At 41.2% G+C, this 17,662-nt stretch overlaps 1 protein-coding gene across 1 annotated transcript; it reads left to right on the top strand.

Annotated features, from left to right (window-relative positions):
• Nucleotides 1-3,012: 3,012 nt before the first annotated feature.
• LOC130293200 (posterior protein-like) lies at nucleotides 3,013-4,731 on the top strand. Its single transcript, XM_056541701.1, has one exon. The coding sequence runs from the start codon at nucleotides 3,073-3,075 to the stop codon at nucleotides 4,729-4,731; it is 1,659 nt and encodes a 552-aa protein (XP_056397676.1). The 5' UTR covers nucleotides 3,013-3,072.
• Nucleotides 4,732-17,662: the final 12,931 nt, after the last annotated feature.

Below are 17,662 nucleotides of genomic sequence, written 5' to 3'. Positions count from 1 at the left end.
ATTGGAGGTAAGGTTGAGATTCAAAATGTATGGGCACCGTAAGGTATGAATCCTTGAGGTCTATTTTGGCTAACCAATCGTCTGGTAACAGTAGATCTCTCAAAAGATGGATGCCCTCCATCTTGAAATGTTGATAGAACACATAATTGTTTAGGGTCTTTAGATTTATGACAGGCCTGTACCCTCCATCCTTCTTTTTCACCAGAAAAAGATTGCTCAGGAAACCTTGAGAATGTAAAGGTACTTGGATAATTGCCCTTTTGGAGCTTAGTTCTAAGATTTCTGCTTCTATGAGGGATTTGTTCTCCTCTGAGAAATGGATTGGTTGAGGAGCTAAATATCTAAGATGGGGGTTGAATGAACTGAATTTGATAACCCAGGATTGTGTTTAGGACCCATGGGTCGGATGTTATCACAGCCCAAGTATGGGAAAAATATGCAATCCTTCCTCCTAATGGAAGTGGGGAAGAAAATATCGGATAAAGACTTACCTGCGTTGGGTCAAGATCTGGGGTATCCGCGGTGTCCTCTGGCTCTCCACGATCTTCCTCTTGTGGGAAAGAATGGACTGGGTTGATAGGTAGGGATAGGGTTTTGGAACCTGTCAGCTCTTGGGGCACAGAAACATTGTCTCTCCTGAGATTGACGGCTAGGAAAATTGCCCCTTCTTTTCCCAGCCCTGGGTAAAACTCGAGGTTGAAAAACCTTCTTAAGGGATGTTTGGGCCTTATCCAGTGATGAAAATAGAGCTACATATTTATTTATCTCCTTAATAAAGGTATCTATAAAGAGCAGGCCATCAGTGGTGGATTCAGGTTCAGTTGTAGCCAAGTTAATCAACTGAGGATCCAATTTTAATAGAATGGACCTTTTACACTCGGTGCATATAGTAGTGTTAAAGCCACCAAAAATACATAGGGCCCTTTGAGCCAATCCTTTTAGGACTTCCAAATTCACTGGATTGCCAAAAGAACTAGCCTCTTCTGTGAGGTTCAAAATTTTTGTTAAAGGACCAAAAAGGTCCAAAAACCTGTCTTGGATTGTCTTAAAAGACCGATCCACACCTTTTTTGGGTTTTTTCCCCGATTTATTCAGCTATTTAACCAGTGGAGGGTCAATTTCTGTAGTAATGGATAATTTATTTGGAATAGTAGGTCTAGGGCATTCAGCCCGTAATCTGTTGCGAGTGGCTTTATTAATAGGTTTTCTGACCCATAAACTTAAAAATTGGGATACCTGGGGGTGAAGTTCCCATTCCCCAGAACGGGATGTTTAAGGAGGCTTGGATCTAAATACGGAATTCCCGCACGGAGTCTGAATCGAATTCAGAAAGCTCACCTTCCTCAGACGAGGATTGGTCATGAGAAGTAATATAAGAGTCCGGTTTCTCTCTACGAGTGCTCTTTTAACCCGACTGTTGGAAGTCAACATTGGACTGATACAATCAGATATGGTGGGAAGACAGGATATGGGGAGTGAATATGCTTTCTCCCCCAGGTGTAAATAGAAATGTCAATAGGCCTGGCATCTGGACATCTTGTTTGATCCTATTGTAAGCAGCAGTATTGATAAGCCTGAACATTTGGTTTTAAACTGTTGGGAAGCCATAAACAACAATGCTGAACCACAAGGATAAAAGTGAGCCTCCTGTCCTGAGGAGATGAAAGCAGCCCCTGCGGTGTGGGATACAATGGAATGCAAATCATCCTGTCAGCCCACCAAGGTGTGATTCTCAAGGAAACTTGGATATCTGTCAACACAGTATGGGACAACAAAGAAGACCCCCCCCACTCAAGAAGACATCAAAAGGACAAGAACTGATTGCAATGCAAATAAACTGTAACTGTTCTGATTGGCCATGGAGATGTCTTGGGATGGGCAATGTATGGGTTATGTGTGTGGATGACTGCTATATATTGTTACTTATAGGATGATGAGATAGAGAGAGCACTTCCTGCCCCCTTCCTTTCACCTTCCCCTCTTCCTTGCACCCCTATCCCTTAATTAGTTAGGATCCCCCTTTTGTTTTTTTATATGTATATGTGTAGCTTGTAATAAACCCCTATAAAGATCCAGTTGTCCTCAATCAATTAGTAAGGCACCCCAGAAACAAAGCAGTTTCTACATTTGGCACCCCAGCGGATCGTGGAATACAATACTCTACGAAGGACCCAGACGTTCAAATCTGCTTTATCCAGTTTCTGAAAGTCCAAGGAGTATCCTGCATGGTGACCAGACCAAAACCACTTCAAGAGAGACAGAGCGAGGGGAAATTTCCTTGGTGGATAAGTAGCATGCTGGTTCGTGGATACTAAAAGACACCTGAGACATCAACCCGAAGTTCTGGAAAACACTGCATCAATGAGCGGACGCGTTTAATTGGTGAGTATAAGTTCCTTTACTTGTATCTTATATAAGCAATGTTATGTTATGTGTGTTGTTGATAGTCTATGAAGTTCAGGCCTGTATAATTGTAAAAGTGTTAATTGTTGCCGGCAAGTTAGGGTTAGTACCCTGTTGACTGAAGTACTCATAGGATCTAAAGGATAAAACCAGACATCTCTGCGAGGAAAGTGAGGGAGAGTAAGCTCTCTGAACCTCATGTTAAGGGGAAGTAGCCTTATGCCTCAATAGGAGATCACTCTTGGCCTGGATCTGGGATCGGTAGTTGATCAGGTATATGAGGTACGGTCAGTCAGGAATTGGTAAGGTCATGAGACTCTGATAGTGATTTTGGAGTATGAATTACCGTAGGGAGGATTATGTGAAATCTTTGTCCCTGGTGTAGTAAATTGTCATTTACTGTTTGTAGTAATTTTGTGTTTCTTTGTAGTAAGTTATTACTCAATAATATAGTAATTATTTGAGATATCTTTGTTTCTTTGTGTATTATCATTTACTGGCTATAGTAGTTTATTTGGTATATCTTTGTTTATTTGTGTATTATCATTTACTGGCTATAGTAGTTTATTTGGTATATCTTTGTTTCTTTGTGCATTATCATTTACTGGCTATAGTAAGTTGGTGATATCTAGTTATTGTTGTCTGTAGTTCTAGGAATTGTAGGTAAAAATGGAAATTGTAAATCAATTTGTTGGAAAGTATGCATCTGCTAGTTTTAAGATTTGTACAGATGATGCCTTGACACACCAGTTTAATGATATTATGAAACAATGTGATGAGCAGAATGCGAGTAGCAAACATAGAAAGGCGAGTAAAAAAGCAAAGAAAGAGAAATTAGCTAATATGTTGTGTATGTTAATGAAAATGAAAGAGATTGCAGAACAAAAGGAATTGCAATGGTATTCTGAAAAGGCTCAGTTAAGGGGTGAGCTGGATAAGGTTGAACAGGATATTACTCTGGCTATTGCTAGTGCTGGAAGTGATGGTTGTGAGTGTGAAGAGCTCAGAGAGGAAGTGGACAGACTGGTTCAACAGAATTGTGATTTGGAGGATGAAATACAGGAATATGAGGAAAGATGTAGGCTTAGAGATCTACAAATTGCATCATTAGGAGAAAAAGAAGCAAAGAATGATGATGTTGTGAGAGCACTTAAGAATCAGTTACATGATGCTAATAAACAATTGGTTCATAAAGAGCATTGCAGTGGGACCTTGAGACCTCAGGAAAATGCTGAAGTTAATAATTGTTGTTGTGGCAATCAAACACAAATGTATGGTTCCCCTGAACAGGAGAAAAGAGATAGGAAATGGGGGGAGGAGCAGCCTATTTGCACTGCAGATGATCTACAATCGACCCCAGATCATAGTTCCTCTCTCTTTATTCCTGTATCAGATGGAAGTAGACAAAGAAGGGATAGTTTGCATATTCATGGTAGCAATCGTGTCCAATCCACAACACTCTCTATACAGGACAAAACAAACCTATGCCAAATTTTGGGGAAATTTGATACAAGTGCCTCACCCATTAGTCTTTCCAATAGGTTGGAAGCTGTGGTTACGCAGTATAATCTCAACAATAGAGATGCATGTGCCTTATTTCATGTATGGCTCCCATCTCAGCTTTGTGAGAAGTTGCAGCCTCCTGTGGGCACTCACAAAGGATTATCTGCAGAACTCAACTCCAACTGGGGAAATGCAAATGATAGGCTGAAAGAGTTGCATAGAGTGATGGGAGGAAGAGATACCAGAGGTACCAATGCCCTAGAGAATGCTAAGTTAAAGAGAGGGGATGACCCAATTATTTTCTGCAGTGAATATTTGACCATATTTCGTGCTACCTATAACTGTCCTGACATGTCTCCTGACGACAGCAGTTTTCTCTATTCAATGGCTAATAAATGCACTTTTGTTGACTATCCAACAAAGATTGCCTTAAGGAATGCAAATTCCTATCAAGCCTTTTTGAATATCTTAAAGGACTGGATTCAGGAGACTAGTCATGACAGCAAGCCCCAAAAGAGAATATCAGAGGTAGTTAAGAATGAAGGCAAAGTGAGATTTATGGGAAAGGGTTACAAGTGTGGAAATATGGGTCATACTATGAGAGAGTGCAGAAGTAATAGGAAAGGTAACAGCAAAGATTTGATACCAAAAAAACTGCAACAAAAGCAAGGATTAAATAATGAAGCTGATAGAGTACCTCAGACTCCTGAAGCTACATTATATGGTCCACTTTTGAAGGAGATCAGGAGGATAGGCAAAGCAATAGCAGAGATGCCAGATGAATTAAAGGCCCCACCTCCAACAAATCCTTATATGAAACAATAGGGATGTCAGGCCCCTGTGTTGTCCCTAGTGTGCCAGCTAGATAGGGACAAGGGCGGTAGACCACGTATCCAGGGTACGGTAGGGGGCCATCGTACAAAGATTTTAATGGATACGGGGGCAGCCGTAAGTTTGACTAATTTGGATTTGACTGTGAACCCTAATGGTAAACACATTTTCCTAAGAGGCTTTGGTGGACAGCTGGTACCCTCTAAACAATCTGTGCCTATAAATAAAAACATGGGAAACCTAGGTGTGGAGCATAGTCTGTACCTATCTCCAACACGAAGGTACCATTATTGGCTCAGATGTGATGAGAGAACATGGGCTTGTTGTTGATCTGTGTAATTGGATGTTGTGGAAAGGATCACGATACAAAGGCTGCCTTAGGATGATTACTGATAACTATGGAATTGATGCGATCAAAAGTACTGACTCTCTGGACCCTGCTGCATTGTTAAAAACTGAGGACAGACAACTGGCTGATATTTTGTGGCAACATAACAATGTGTGGGCAACATCAAAATCTCAGTGTGGCAAAGTTTCAAACATGGTAGTTACATAGTTACATAGTTACATAGTTAGTACGGTCGAAAAAAGACATATGTCCATCAAGTTCAACCAGGGAATTAAGGGGTAGGGGTGTGGCGCGATATTGGGGAAGGGATGAGATTTTATATTTCTTCATAAGCATTAATCTTATTTTGTTCCAGGAATGTATCTAATCCTGTTTTAAAGCTGATAATTGTTCCTGCTGTGACCAGTTCCTGAGGTAGACCGTTCCATAAATTCACAGTCCTCACGGTAAAGAAGGCGTGTCGCCCCTTGAGACTAAACTTTTTTTTCTCCAGACGGAGGGAGTGCCCCCTCGTCCTTTGGGGGGGTTTAACCTGGAACAGTTTTTCTCCATATTTTTTGTATGGGCCATTAATATACTTATATACGTTTATCATATCCCCCCTTAAACGTCTCTTCTCAAGACTAAACAATTGTAACTCCTTTAATCGCTCCTCATAGCTAAGATGTTCCATGCCCCATATTAGTTTAGTCGCGCGTCTCTGCACCCTTTCCAACTCCGCAGTGTCCCTTTTATGTACAGGTGACCAAAACTGAACAGCATATTCCAGGTGAGGCCGTACCAATGCTTTATAAAGGGGGAGTATTATGTCCCTGTCCCTTGAGTCCATGCCTCTTTTGATACATGACAATATCCTGCCGGCTTTGGAAGCAGCAGCCTGACATTGCATGCTATTCTGTAGTCTGTGATCTACAAGTACACCCAGATCCTTCTCTACCAGTGACTCTGCCAGTTTAATCCCCCCTAAGACATACGATGCATGCAGGTTATTAGTACCCAGATGCATAACTTTACATTTATCCACATTGAACCTCATTTGCCAAGTGGATGCCCAGACACTTAGTCTATCCAAGTCATCTTGTAACTTATGCACATCCTCTATAGACTGTACCGTGCTACAAAGCTTGGTGTCATCTGCAAAGATAGAAACAGAGCTGTTAATACCATCCTCTATATCATTGATAAATAAATTAAACAACAGCGGTCCCAGTACTGAACCTTGGGGTACACCACTAATAACCGGGGACCAATCAGAGTACGAATCATTGACCACCACTCTCTGGGTAGTGATGGTAGAAGGCCCAGATCCCCCTCCCCAGAGGCAATACAAAATACCTCCTGAGTCCATTCCATATATCAAAAAAATACTGGAGGAATTACTGGCCCAAAATGTAATCAGGGAATGTCAGTCAACAAACAATGCCCCCTTGTGGCCAGTCAAGAAACCAAATGGTTGGAGGCCTACTCTGGACTATAGGGCATTAAATAAGTGTACCCCTCCTGTTACAAATGTGGTCGCCAAAATGCCCGACATGATGACAACGCTAAAACGATCTTCCACGGTGTACTCATCAATAGATATCTCAAATGGGTACTTTTCAATCCCCATACATCCTGATTGCCAGTACAAATTTGCATTTACATTTCAAGGGAAGCAGTACACATTTTGTCGGTTGCCACAGGGCTTCAAGACCAGTACAACGTACTTCCATAAATGCATGGTTGAGATATTGTTGTCATTTTCGGAGCCTGACTGTATTGTACAATATGTGGATGACATATTGCTCCAAACTGACAACAAGGAAAAACACTACGTGTTACTGAAAGAGTTGTTGGCGCTTCTTGAAAATGCAGGCCTTAAGTTAAATCCTACTAAGGCCCAGTTAATGAAGGATTCAGTGACCTTCTTGGGAGTCATAGTTTCAAAAGGGGGGAGGATTCCTGACCCAAACAAGTGTGAAACTATACAGAAATTACCTAGGCCAAACACAAAAACATCCCTCAGACAATTTTTGGGAATGGTTGGATTTTGTAGGGACTTCATAGAGGGGTTTGCTGAGAAAGCCAAGCCGCTCTATGAACTCTTGAAAGGGAACACACGAGAAGCAGACCCCCTTGAGTGGATGCAAGAGCATGAGGAAGCTTTTGTTAGGCTGAAGATCAGCCTCACTCAGGCACCTGCTCTAAGCAATCCAAACCCAGATTTACCATTTGCAATACAGGTTAACGCCTCCAAGATAGCAATTACGGCTGTGTTGCTGCAGGAGAGACAAGGTAAATGGGTTCCTGTTGGATACCTATCAAGGTTATTGAGTCCTGTGGAAATAGGATTTGAGGACTGTGTCAGGAATCTTTTGGCAGTGCACTGGGCAGTCATAGCTACAGAACACATAGTGGGGTTTGCCAAAATCATCTTACAAACTCCTCACACTCCCATCAAGATGCTCTTGGAGCGGACACTCAGTGGGGTGTCATCTCAAAGGGTAGCTAGATGGCTGGTAGATCTGACACCAAGAAACATCACTGTAGCGCACAGTGCCTCCTATGTGCTGCCACAATTGATGCAATACGAAGGCGAGAAACATGATTGTGGAGAGGTGCATAGGACTAAGACACAGGAAGTGTTTAGATTGACAACCGGAAAGGAAGATCTTAAAATTTGGGTAGATGGGTCTAGGTATTGGGAAGAGGGACAGTTTCACACAGGGTACGCCATGTGGTGTCCACAGACCTATGAACGAGTTCTCATCAAGTGCCCAAGAAATTTCTCCGCTCAAAGAGCAGAGTTGGAAGCGGTAAGAGAAGCCATTTCTCACTTTCAGTCAGGCCCAATTGCTATCTTTTCTGACAGTGCTTATGTTGCTAGATCACTAACTGAGTACATGCCTTTGTGGCACACAAGAGGGTTTAGTGATGCATCAGGCAAGACACTTGCGCTTGGTTCAGTGTTGAAGGGCATTTGGGACAAAGCCTGTTTAGAACCACAAAGAATAGCAATAATAAAGGTAAAGGCACATCAGAAGGGCATGGATGAAATTACAGTTGGCAACAATGAAGTAGACAAGCTAGCAAAAGAAGCAGCTGTCATGGGGGCCAGGTGGACTCCCTATCATATTGAGGGAAGGCAGGCCTGGGATGAACATGACAGTGAGGACAGAGACAAAATCGATGTAGAGCTTGAATGCCTGCCTATTGTTAGAACACCAACACCATGCTTAGCAGCGGAGCAGGATAAAGACCCTAAGTTGCAGCAAATCAAATGCTCCATTAGGGAAGAGATAGCACCTATACCCCAAAACTACATTCTCCAGGATGATCTGCTGCTTAGAGAAACCTCAGACGGCCCTAGATTTGTGGTACCATGTCAGTATCAAAAGGACATTGCAAAAGAAAACCATAGACTGACAGGTCATATGGGCACTGAGGGTAGTTTAAAATTTGTTCAAGCAAAATACTGGTGGGAGAACATGAAAGACACTGTTCTGGGGGTTATGCAAGAATGTTTGATCTGTGCTCAAATGAACCCAAGACCAAAAGGACAAAGGCCTGTGCTGTCCAGGATACCGTTGGCAGAAGGACCATGGGAAAGGTTGCAAATTGACTTTGTTGGTCCTTTGCCCAGCGCTCCTGGAGGGTACCGATATTTGCTGGTGGTAATTGATGTGTTTTCTAAATGGGTGGAAGCTTTGCCCATGAGGAAAGACACTGCAGCAGCAACAGCAAAAGCCCTATGGAGGGAGGTCATCTCAAGGTGGGGATTCCCTAAGGTCATAGAATCAGACAGGGGCACACATTTCACAGGGAAGATCATGACAGGCATGTGTGAGATGTTGAATGTTGAACAGAAATTTCATGTACCATATCATCCCCAATCATCAGGGATGGTAGAAAGAATGAACAGAACGCTAAAGGAAAGACTTAAAAAAATGGTATTACAATCTGGAAATAACTGGTTATGCCACTTACCCACAATTTTAATGGCCATACGGGGTACAGAGGCAAGAGGAACCTCAATCACTCCATATCAATTAATGACTGGTAGGATAATGAACCTGTGCCACCCTGCAGACCCACAGCTTAGTACACCAATGAGGGAGAGTGCCGAGAAAGAAAAATTCCTTACACAGTTACAGGACCAAATACAGAAATATCTGCACTTTGCAGCCTCCAATATGGCACCAAGGGCAAAAGAAGAATCTGGCAGGCCACCGATTAAACTAGAAGTAGGAGACAGGGTAATGGTAAAGAACTTTGTGCCTAAGTCTTCATGGGATGCAAATTGGATGGGCCCTTTCCTGGTGACAGTGAAACTGAGTGATCAGGTTGTAAAGGTCAAACGAGTGGACAGTAAGAAAGGGGTCAAATGCATGAAAAGAAGGGATATGGATATGTGGGTTCATGCAGATCAATGTAAAAGAATATAACTGATAAGAATGTGATGCTTCTCTTGTTCTTTATTCCAGGATCCTACATGAAGCGTGAATTAACAGGCTGAAATTTCCGGATTCTGGATATGGAGATTACAACAATTTTGTTGATGATTGGCATCACCCATGCTATTGGATTGCATGATTTTGAACAATCAGGGGATGAAGACACACATATGTTTCCAGATGGTGAACATGAAAAGGCAGTATTTATATCACCTGTAACAGCTATGGATTTGCCACAAAGTGATAATAGCCACAAAGTCAGGAGTAGGAAAGTGCGACTCATTCCGGAGGGAAAAGATGCTTCTCAAAGATTTTATAAGAATCCGGGTGGGCAATTCGAGTACAGTGTGGTTTTCTCTTTTGGGAGGGTAAATCATAGTTCAAGTATGGGAAGGCTTGAATTAACACATGGTGCGCAAAACATTTTGCCAGAATCACTACAACCATTCATGATGGCAACAGTGTATGTGAATGATACTGGTTATTGGCTGGGAGAAGAGTCTGACTTGCCAAATGCAGGTGAGCAGAAAGGTATTCAATATGGAATATTTAGTGACAACTTGAGAGAAGGAGAATATTTGTTTATGTGTGGCATTTATTGGCACGATAGTATGCACCCAAAGCTCATACCAAAAAATATTAACCTGGCTTATAGTAAAACAGGCCTTGGTGGAACCACAGACATGAGCATGTCAATTCAGCGTGGTGAAAATTATATTATTGGTACAATGTCCAAATCATATAAGACTTATAAGGAGATGGTTGGTCACTGGACATGTGGTGCACCAGAAATAGAGATTGGGGCTATGCATATTATTGATGCCAATCCAGATTATATTAGACCATGCACAAACAAAGATTCTGAGAATGCTCAACAGGCCTCACATTTGGAGATAGGACAACCATTTCAAGTTAACCTAGACTCTGCCCAGACAATGGCTAGTGGTGTTCAATATGCATTTGTCACATGGCGGTTCAATATTTCTCAATGGCTAATCAGAACCCATTTTCCAACATGTACAGGGCATACTCTAAATCAGGTACGTTCCCTCTATCAATGGCTAATTCCTAGAAGCACAAGGGCAAGCAATCACTTGATTAGGACTGGGAAGAACAGAGGAAAAAGGGATATGTTCAGTACAATATTGGGTGGGGTAGGAGCTGGTATGGGACTCATTAATCAGGCAGATATCAGTGTCTTAAGAGCCAAACTTGCAGCCATAGCATCTAATAGTAAAAACGGGTTTGAGGTACAGAGGGAAATTAATCAAGTCATCAGCAACCTACAGCGAGGACACATAGATACTAATATTGGAGTAACAACGGACATTATTCAGCATTTTAAGGTGTTCGTTGAAAATATGCAGACTTATGGGAGAAATATATCCTGGGTTCTGGTCTGTACACAAGGGCAGGTGGAACTATCAACTAATATAAAGTTGGCAATTCAAACCTTATATAGTGGGCAGTGGCCATTTGAATTACTATCTCAGGCCACAGCTGCATTACCGGAGCTCCTCAAATTCACAAATTCTAAATGGTGGGCCAACGCTTGGATTGGTTGTAGTAATCACAACGTGGAAACGTGTTATGCCTCTTCCCTAATTCCGTACACGAGTTCCCCTTTAGAGGTTGTATATAAGATCACTTCAATTGGTATTTTAACTGGAGGATCCACACTATTACATCCAAGATTAGACCATCCTCAGGTTATTAGGAAAAATGGATTGTGAAACAGGTTGATATTTCCCTCTGCCTTCATAGAAATAAAGATATCTTGTGTACACCAGGCCAGTATAGATTGGTGGAGGACAAGTGTTGGAACAATGCTTCGGTTTGTGTTCTGGATGGGGAGTCTATTGCAAAAGACAAGGCACCAGTCATGTACTTAGGACATCAGAGAGTCTGTTTCTTTCTATTAGACATCACCAATGTAACTTTGATCACAACCCACTGCTCAATAACAACAACTGTGAATAGTGGTGTATGGTGCACGCTTGGTAACATCACTGAGATCCAAACACCAAGTTGGAGATATGTGCTTCCCATCATTGCAAACTTGTCTGTGGATATTAGATATCATAACCCCGCCAATCTTCAAGCGCTAAAATTGGGAATGGGGAAAGAGCTTCAGGATTGGCTGGTCAAATTTGATAAAGATGAGTATTTGCTTAAGAAACTACAGCAAGAAAGAGCTAATGCTACAATCCTAATACACCATGACCAGAATGAGCTAAAACACATCACACATCTGTTAGAAAATAATGCTAAGGGTTATTGGTGGGAGGTCATATTTGGGCATTCAAGTGCAGCTAATGGAATTTTGAATTTTTTAATCCATCCAATTGTAGTATTGCTCATTGTTGCTGTGGTTTTATCCCTTTTGCAAATTTACATGTGCTGTATGACACGATATCTATATAAAAAGATCCAAGTCCTATCCATGGAGATAGAAACACGAAATAGATATAAAATTGCATCGTATGAATTAGATGTACCATTAAAAACAGAGGAAAATCTTGTAAATTGTGACAACTGTGGCAGAAAAGGACATAGCAGAACAAACTGCCTAATTCCTGAACGACACAACAAATGTAATAAGAAAGTGAACATTTAATTACTTCAAGCATAAATACTTGAATTATATTGTATGGTGTGTTTAGTAGTGTAGTTGACGTATGTATTTTAATTTTGTTGGTGAATATGTATTTGTAATAGTAATTCAAATTTTAACTCCTTCAATGTCCTTATAGAAGTGTAATTTGTATGAAAACTAATTGGAATGAGTGGAAATTGATGAATGGTGAGTGACTGGGTTCACCCTTTCTCTGTTCGGATAATGATGGACCGCAAGGTTGAAGAGGAATATGGATCATGGAATTCTCATTGTTGGTGTGTCATTCAGACACAAAGGGGCATATGTTGGAAGTCAACATTGGACTGATACAATCAGATATGGTGGGAAGACAGGATATGGGGAGTGAATATGCTTTCTCCCCCAGGTGTAAATAGAAATGTCAATAGGCCTGGCATCTGGACATCTTGTTTGATCCTATTGTAAGCAGCAGTATTGATAAGCCTGAACATTTGGTTTTAAACTGTTGGGAAGCCATAAACAACAATGCTGAACCACAAGGATAAAAGTGAGCCTCCTGTCCTGAGGAGATGAAAGCAGCCCCTGCGGTGTGGGATACAATGGAATGCAAATCATCCTGTCAGCCCACCAAGGTGTGATTCTCAAGGAAACTTGGATATCTGTCAACACAGTATGGGACAACAAAGAAGACCCCCCCACTCAAGAAGACATCAAAAGGACAAGAACTGATTGCAATGCAAATAAACTGTAACTGTTCTGATTGGCCATGGAGATGTCTTGGGATGGGCAATGTATGGGTTATGTGTGTGGATGACTGCTATATATTGTTACTTATAGGATGATGAGATAGAGAGAGCACTTCCTGCCCCCTTCCTTTCACCTTCCCCTCTTCCTTGCACCCCTATCCCTTAATTAGTTAGGATCCCCCTTTTGTTTTTATATGTATATGTGTAGCTTGTAATAAACCCCTATAAAGAGCCAGTTGTCCTCAATCAATTAGTAAGGCACCCCAGAAACAAAGCAGTTTCTACACCGACTATCATGTTTCTCCTCCCGGGTGGAGGGTATGGGATGCGACTTTTTAGCATCAGTATGTCTGCTTTTTGTAACCGCAGAAGATGGAACCTGGTCCTTAACTTCTTTAGTTTTTTTTTATAGGATTTAGAAGGACCGGTAGCAGGCATAGGCCGTTTATGGGAGGCCTTCCCAGACTTTCCCCATCCCTTGGCTAATTTTGAAGTAGATTCCTCCGCGGACCAAAAATGATCCAACAGGGTAGAAGGTCCAGCCTTGGGAGATTTCTGATATTTATTATGGGACATGACCAAAGCCATGGATTGAGCGCGATCTCTGGTATACTGGCCATAGCATTTTGGACTGATAAGTCCACCATAGATTGTATGGCATTGCCCTCCATAGATTGCACATTAATGGACTCCATGTCTTTAGTAAAATCTTCATTGGCCATAATGTAATCTATATATATATATATATATATATATATATATATATATATATATATATGGTATAGTATAGGAAATATATATATACGGGGACGTGAGGAACTAGTATCCTATTCCAGCAGGCATCAGAATAGAAGGGTCTCACATAAGGTTGGAGACATATCAGCCAAAAATACAATCGAAAACGAAAATGTAAATTCGAGTAAAGGTAGACCACCATCTTTCGTGACCTCATACAGTACTCAATTTGGACAGATTAAGAAAATAATAAATAGATATATTCCGGTATTAGAAACAGACCCAATATTAAGAGACTTATTATCAGAAGGTATTTCTATTGTGTCCAGGAGAGGCCCCACTATTGGAACTAGGGTCTCACCCAGTCTATTTATTAGTCAAAAGGAAAGTGTAAAGGATCGGGACTGGTTGAGGAACATAGGTAATCGCAAATGTGGTCATACCAGATGCATCACATGTACACATATGGTGAATACAAATACTGTAACGTCTTGCACAACAAATAGGACATACAATATACACCAATACATCAATTGTAATACTAAATCCATCATATATGTAGCCACATGCATTGCGTGTAACCTGCAATATGTAGGATGCTCGGGGAATTCATTAAAAGTGAGGTTTAGGAAACATATTACGGATGCTAAAAGTAGTTTGGCAAACATGTCCATGCTATCACGTCACTTTAGAGAGTCCCATTCAGGGGACACTACCCATTTGCGAGTATCGGGAGTAGAAAAAGTCACCTTAGGACCTAGGGGAGGCGATCTCAGAAAGAAATTATACAATAGAGAGGCACATTGGATGTTCCTCTTAGGAACAAGATTCCCGCAAGGATTAAATAAAAGATTGGATTTAATGTTAACGTGTGCATAAATTGAATAAGTAAATATGGTGGATGTATATAATTTATCATTAATCACGTAAGTTTAGTCCCCGGTTTAATATTCATTCTTCGTTTCCTGTGCACATATAATAAATTTTGAATTGTTGTAAATTATAGGGGGATGTTCACACGACGTGATGCATATCATGCGGTTATCGATTTATATATATAAATACCTCGGATTTTGATGTTTAGATATAGTTCAAAGTGCTTATTTCGGTAAATATGTACCTCTAAACCAATGTGAATGTCGGCACATACAATAAATTTTGAATTGTCGCAAATTAGAGGGGGTTGTTCACATGGCGTGATACACACCATGCGGTTATCGATTTATATATCTCGGATTTTTGATGTGTAGATATAGTTTAAATTGCTTATCGCGGTTAAATATGCACCCCTAAATCAATATGAATATTGGTAGTATTGGTAGATTAACCTTTGGACCATTCAAGTTTGAAATTTTACTGAAATTTAAAGCCGCATTGATTGCATCCTGGTGTGAACTCTCTCCGAACGATTAAATGTGATCATGATTCCCAATGCCATGTTTTGTAACCAACTGTTTTTAATTAAGATCCATGTGGTCATGTGACCAAACTCATGTGTATTTTAACCTGCATTATTGAATGTATGTCTATCTACGACTAAGCACCTGAGGGTGCGAAACGCGTCAGATTGTGTCCTGCCTAAGCGTGTGAATAAAGCCATTGACAAGTTTTACCTGCATCTCCTCGAGTGCCGGACGTTTTCTTTTCTGTGAGATATATATATATATATATATATAATGTGTGGAAAAAATATATAATATAATATAATTGGCCAAATAGTAGGTATAGCAGATAAAAATGTATATATATACAAAATATTATATATACGGCAATGTAAGTTTAATGGCAGGATAAATACCAAATTACACCAGTAGATGGTGCTAGAGGATAGCTAATGAACAGTTAGAATGGACGAATGCAGAGCAGTATGAATAATGCGGCCGTCTCTGAGGAAACGTAACGCTGACTGACAGAAGGCTCCTGTACAGTCAGTCACAGAGCGGGGAAACTCAAAAGAGCGTGAAGCTGAGGACCAGCTTGCGTGGTATCGCGAGAAGGCCGGTGATGCCGAGACTAGCGATACTGAGGGAAGAAAAGACGGCAACTATCTATTGAAGAGAAGACGGGAGAACAGAAGGTATGTGGTAAATAAAACAAGGGGAAATATATAAACCTGAAGGTAGATAAACCTATAGAGGAGCGATATGCAATTATATGCTTATAAAGCTAAGGAATGATCATGAATGGACGGCAGTAATGAAGGAAGTGTAGGGGGAAAATATATATATATATATATATATATATATATATATATAGAGGTGACAAATAAAAAACTGTAAGATATATAAATATGGATAATGACAATTATATATGAGGCAAGAGTAAATATGTGGAGTACTTCACTTCAGAGCAGAGCAGCAAAGAAGAGGAAGTATTTTATGTTACCTTACCTCATATCACCTGTGCTAGCCTCTGATTGGCTACAGGCCACACCTCATTTGCATATGTAATGTTTTTTTTCTATAAACTTTATTGTTATATCTTGCTGCTAACACCTGAGTAGTAAAGAAGAGTCTTGCAAAATGGAGCCTCCAGTCTTGTAATAAAATTATGTTTTTTACCATTTTTACTTTCACTATCCACTTTCCAGTGCCGACACTGCTGATTCTAGCTATGCAGGCTGTCTGTCTACAGTGAGCACGGAGGTAGCCTGATTCATCACTGGACAGGAGCCAGCATGGGGAGGGGGAGATGAGCAGAAGGGGAGGGTAAATGCATAGGGGAGGGAGATGTGGGCGTTACAATATAATATTTGCTCGGGGGATAGAACAGGGGGAGGGCAGCAGCTTACAGGAAGTAAGCGCAAGGCATGATGGGAGATGTAGTTTTACTTTCACTTCTCCTCAGTAATTTGTGTGCTGATAACGGGAGAACGGCTGGGCCAATTTTATCGGGGGAGACATCGTTGGTCTGCAGATGTCCTTTAACTAGTGAGCTAGTTTTGTGTAGGGAGTGGATAGTATAGAATAGGAGTTTCCGGTCCTTTTTAGGGCAATAATTCCGCCTAAGGATAGGGCCGGTAATAGGGATTAGTGTAGGGAGTGACAGGCTCCCGACCCCGGCCCCCCAGTTGTCCCTTCCTCTCCCTGTGTCATCGGGGGTTTGGAGCTGGTTAGATACATAAATTGTATACATCCTGTGTTATTGGTTTATCTCTTATCTATGTTGACTAATATTGATATTTGGACCCTGGAGTGGTCGATGTGATCTGTGTTATGTGCTTTATCAGACGCACCTCAATCTATTGTGGGGGATTTTCACCTGTTTGTATTAATTATCACCATTTTTGTGGATTATTTTTGTAAATCATTATTTTGATTTAGTGGTACCCTTGTTTTATGTGCTCGTAATAAAAGTTACATTTTAATTGGTCTATAATTCTGTGAGTTTACATGATATTTCTAATCAAAGAGGCCAACAACCAACAGAGGGCATTGTGTTGGACCAAAACATCATCCAGGTGACTATTTCCAGGGAAGAGGAGAAATTGGGCTGGCCCTGATTGGGAGCATAGACATTTATGATGGTGAACTCTTGAACGCCCATTGACATGGAGAGAATGATATATCTGGCGCCTGCATCAAGAAGAACATTTAGGACTTGGTGAGCAGGGGATTTATGAATCACCACCGCCACTGCCCTGGACCGGGACATGGGATTATTAGCGTAAAACCAAACAGAATAATACATATTGTTGAGGACAGGGGTGTGGCCTTCCTTAAAATTTCCTGGAAGCAAGCATTTCCTGGAAGCAAGCAATATGTACCTTTCATCCTTGAAGGTGTAAGATCTGTATCCGCTTGGCCTGTATGTTGAGACCCTTCATGTTGAAAGATGCAATGCTTAGCTCCGCCATGGAAAGGGGGAGCCACTGCATGCCTCCTGGACTCTCCTCAACTGTCACAAGCAAGGACTCCATGGTCAGAGTGGAGGAACCTACCGGGGGGGGGGGGGGGGGAGAGGTGGAGGACAAGGAGACGTGAGAAGGAGCCCGGGGGAGGCACCCAAACAGAGGACAAGAAAAATGAAGACATCTGTTATACAAAGAAACAAATCAGGTAAAGGC

Source organism: Hyla sarda, chromosome 10 (assembly GCF_029499605.1).
Source record: "Hyla sarda isolate aHylSar1 chromosome 10, aHylSar1.hap1, whole genome shotgun sequence".
Taxonomy (NCBI): Eukaryota; Metazoa; Chordata; class Amphibia; order Anura; family Hylidae; genus Hyla; species Hyla sarda.
Note: the sequence above shows the minus strand (reverse complement) of the source record. Positions and strands in the feature narration are given on the sequence as shown.

What these genes read in the sequence shown, in the direction of transcription:
- LOC130293200 (XM_056541701.1), top strand. Translation starts at nt 3,073, where the DNA reads ATGGAAATTGTAAATCAATTTGTTGGAAAGTATGCATCTGCTAGTTTT.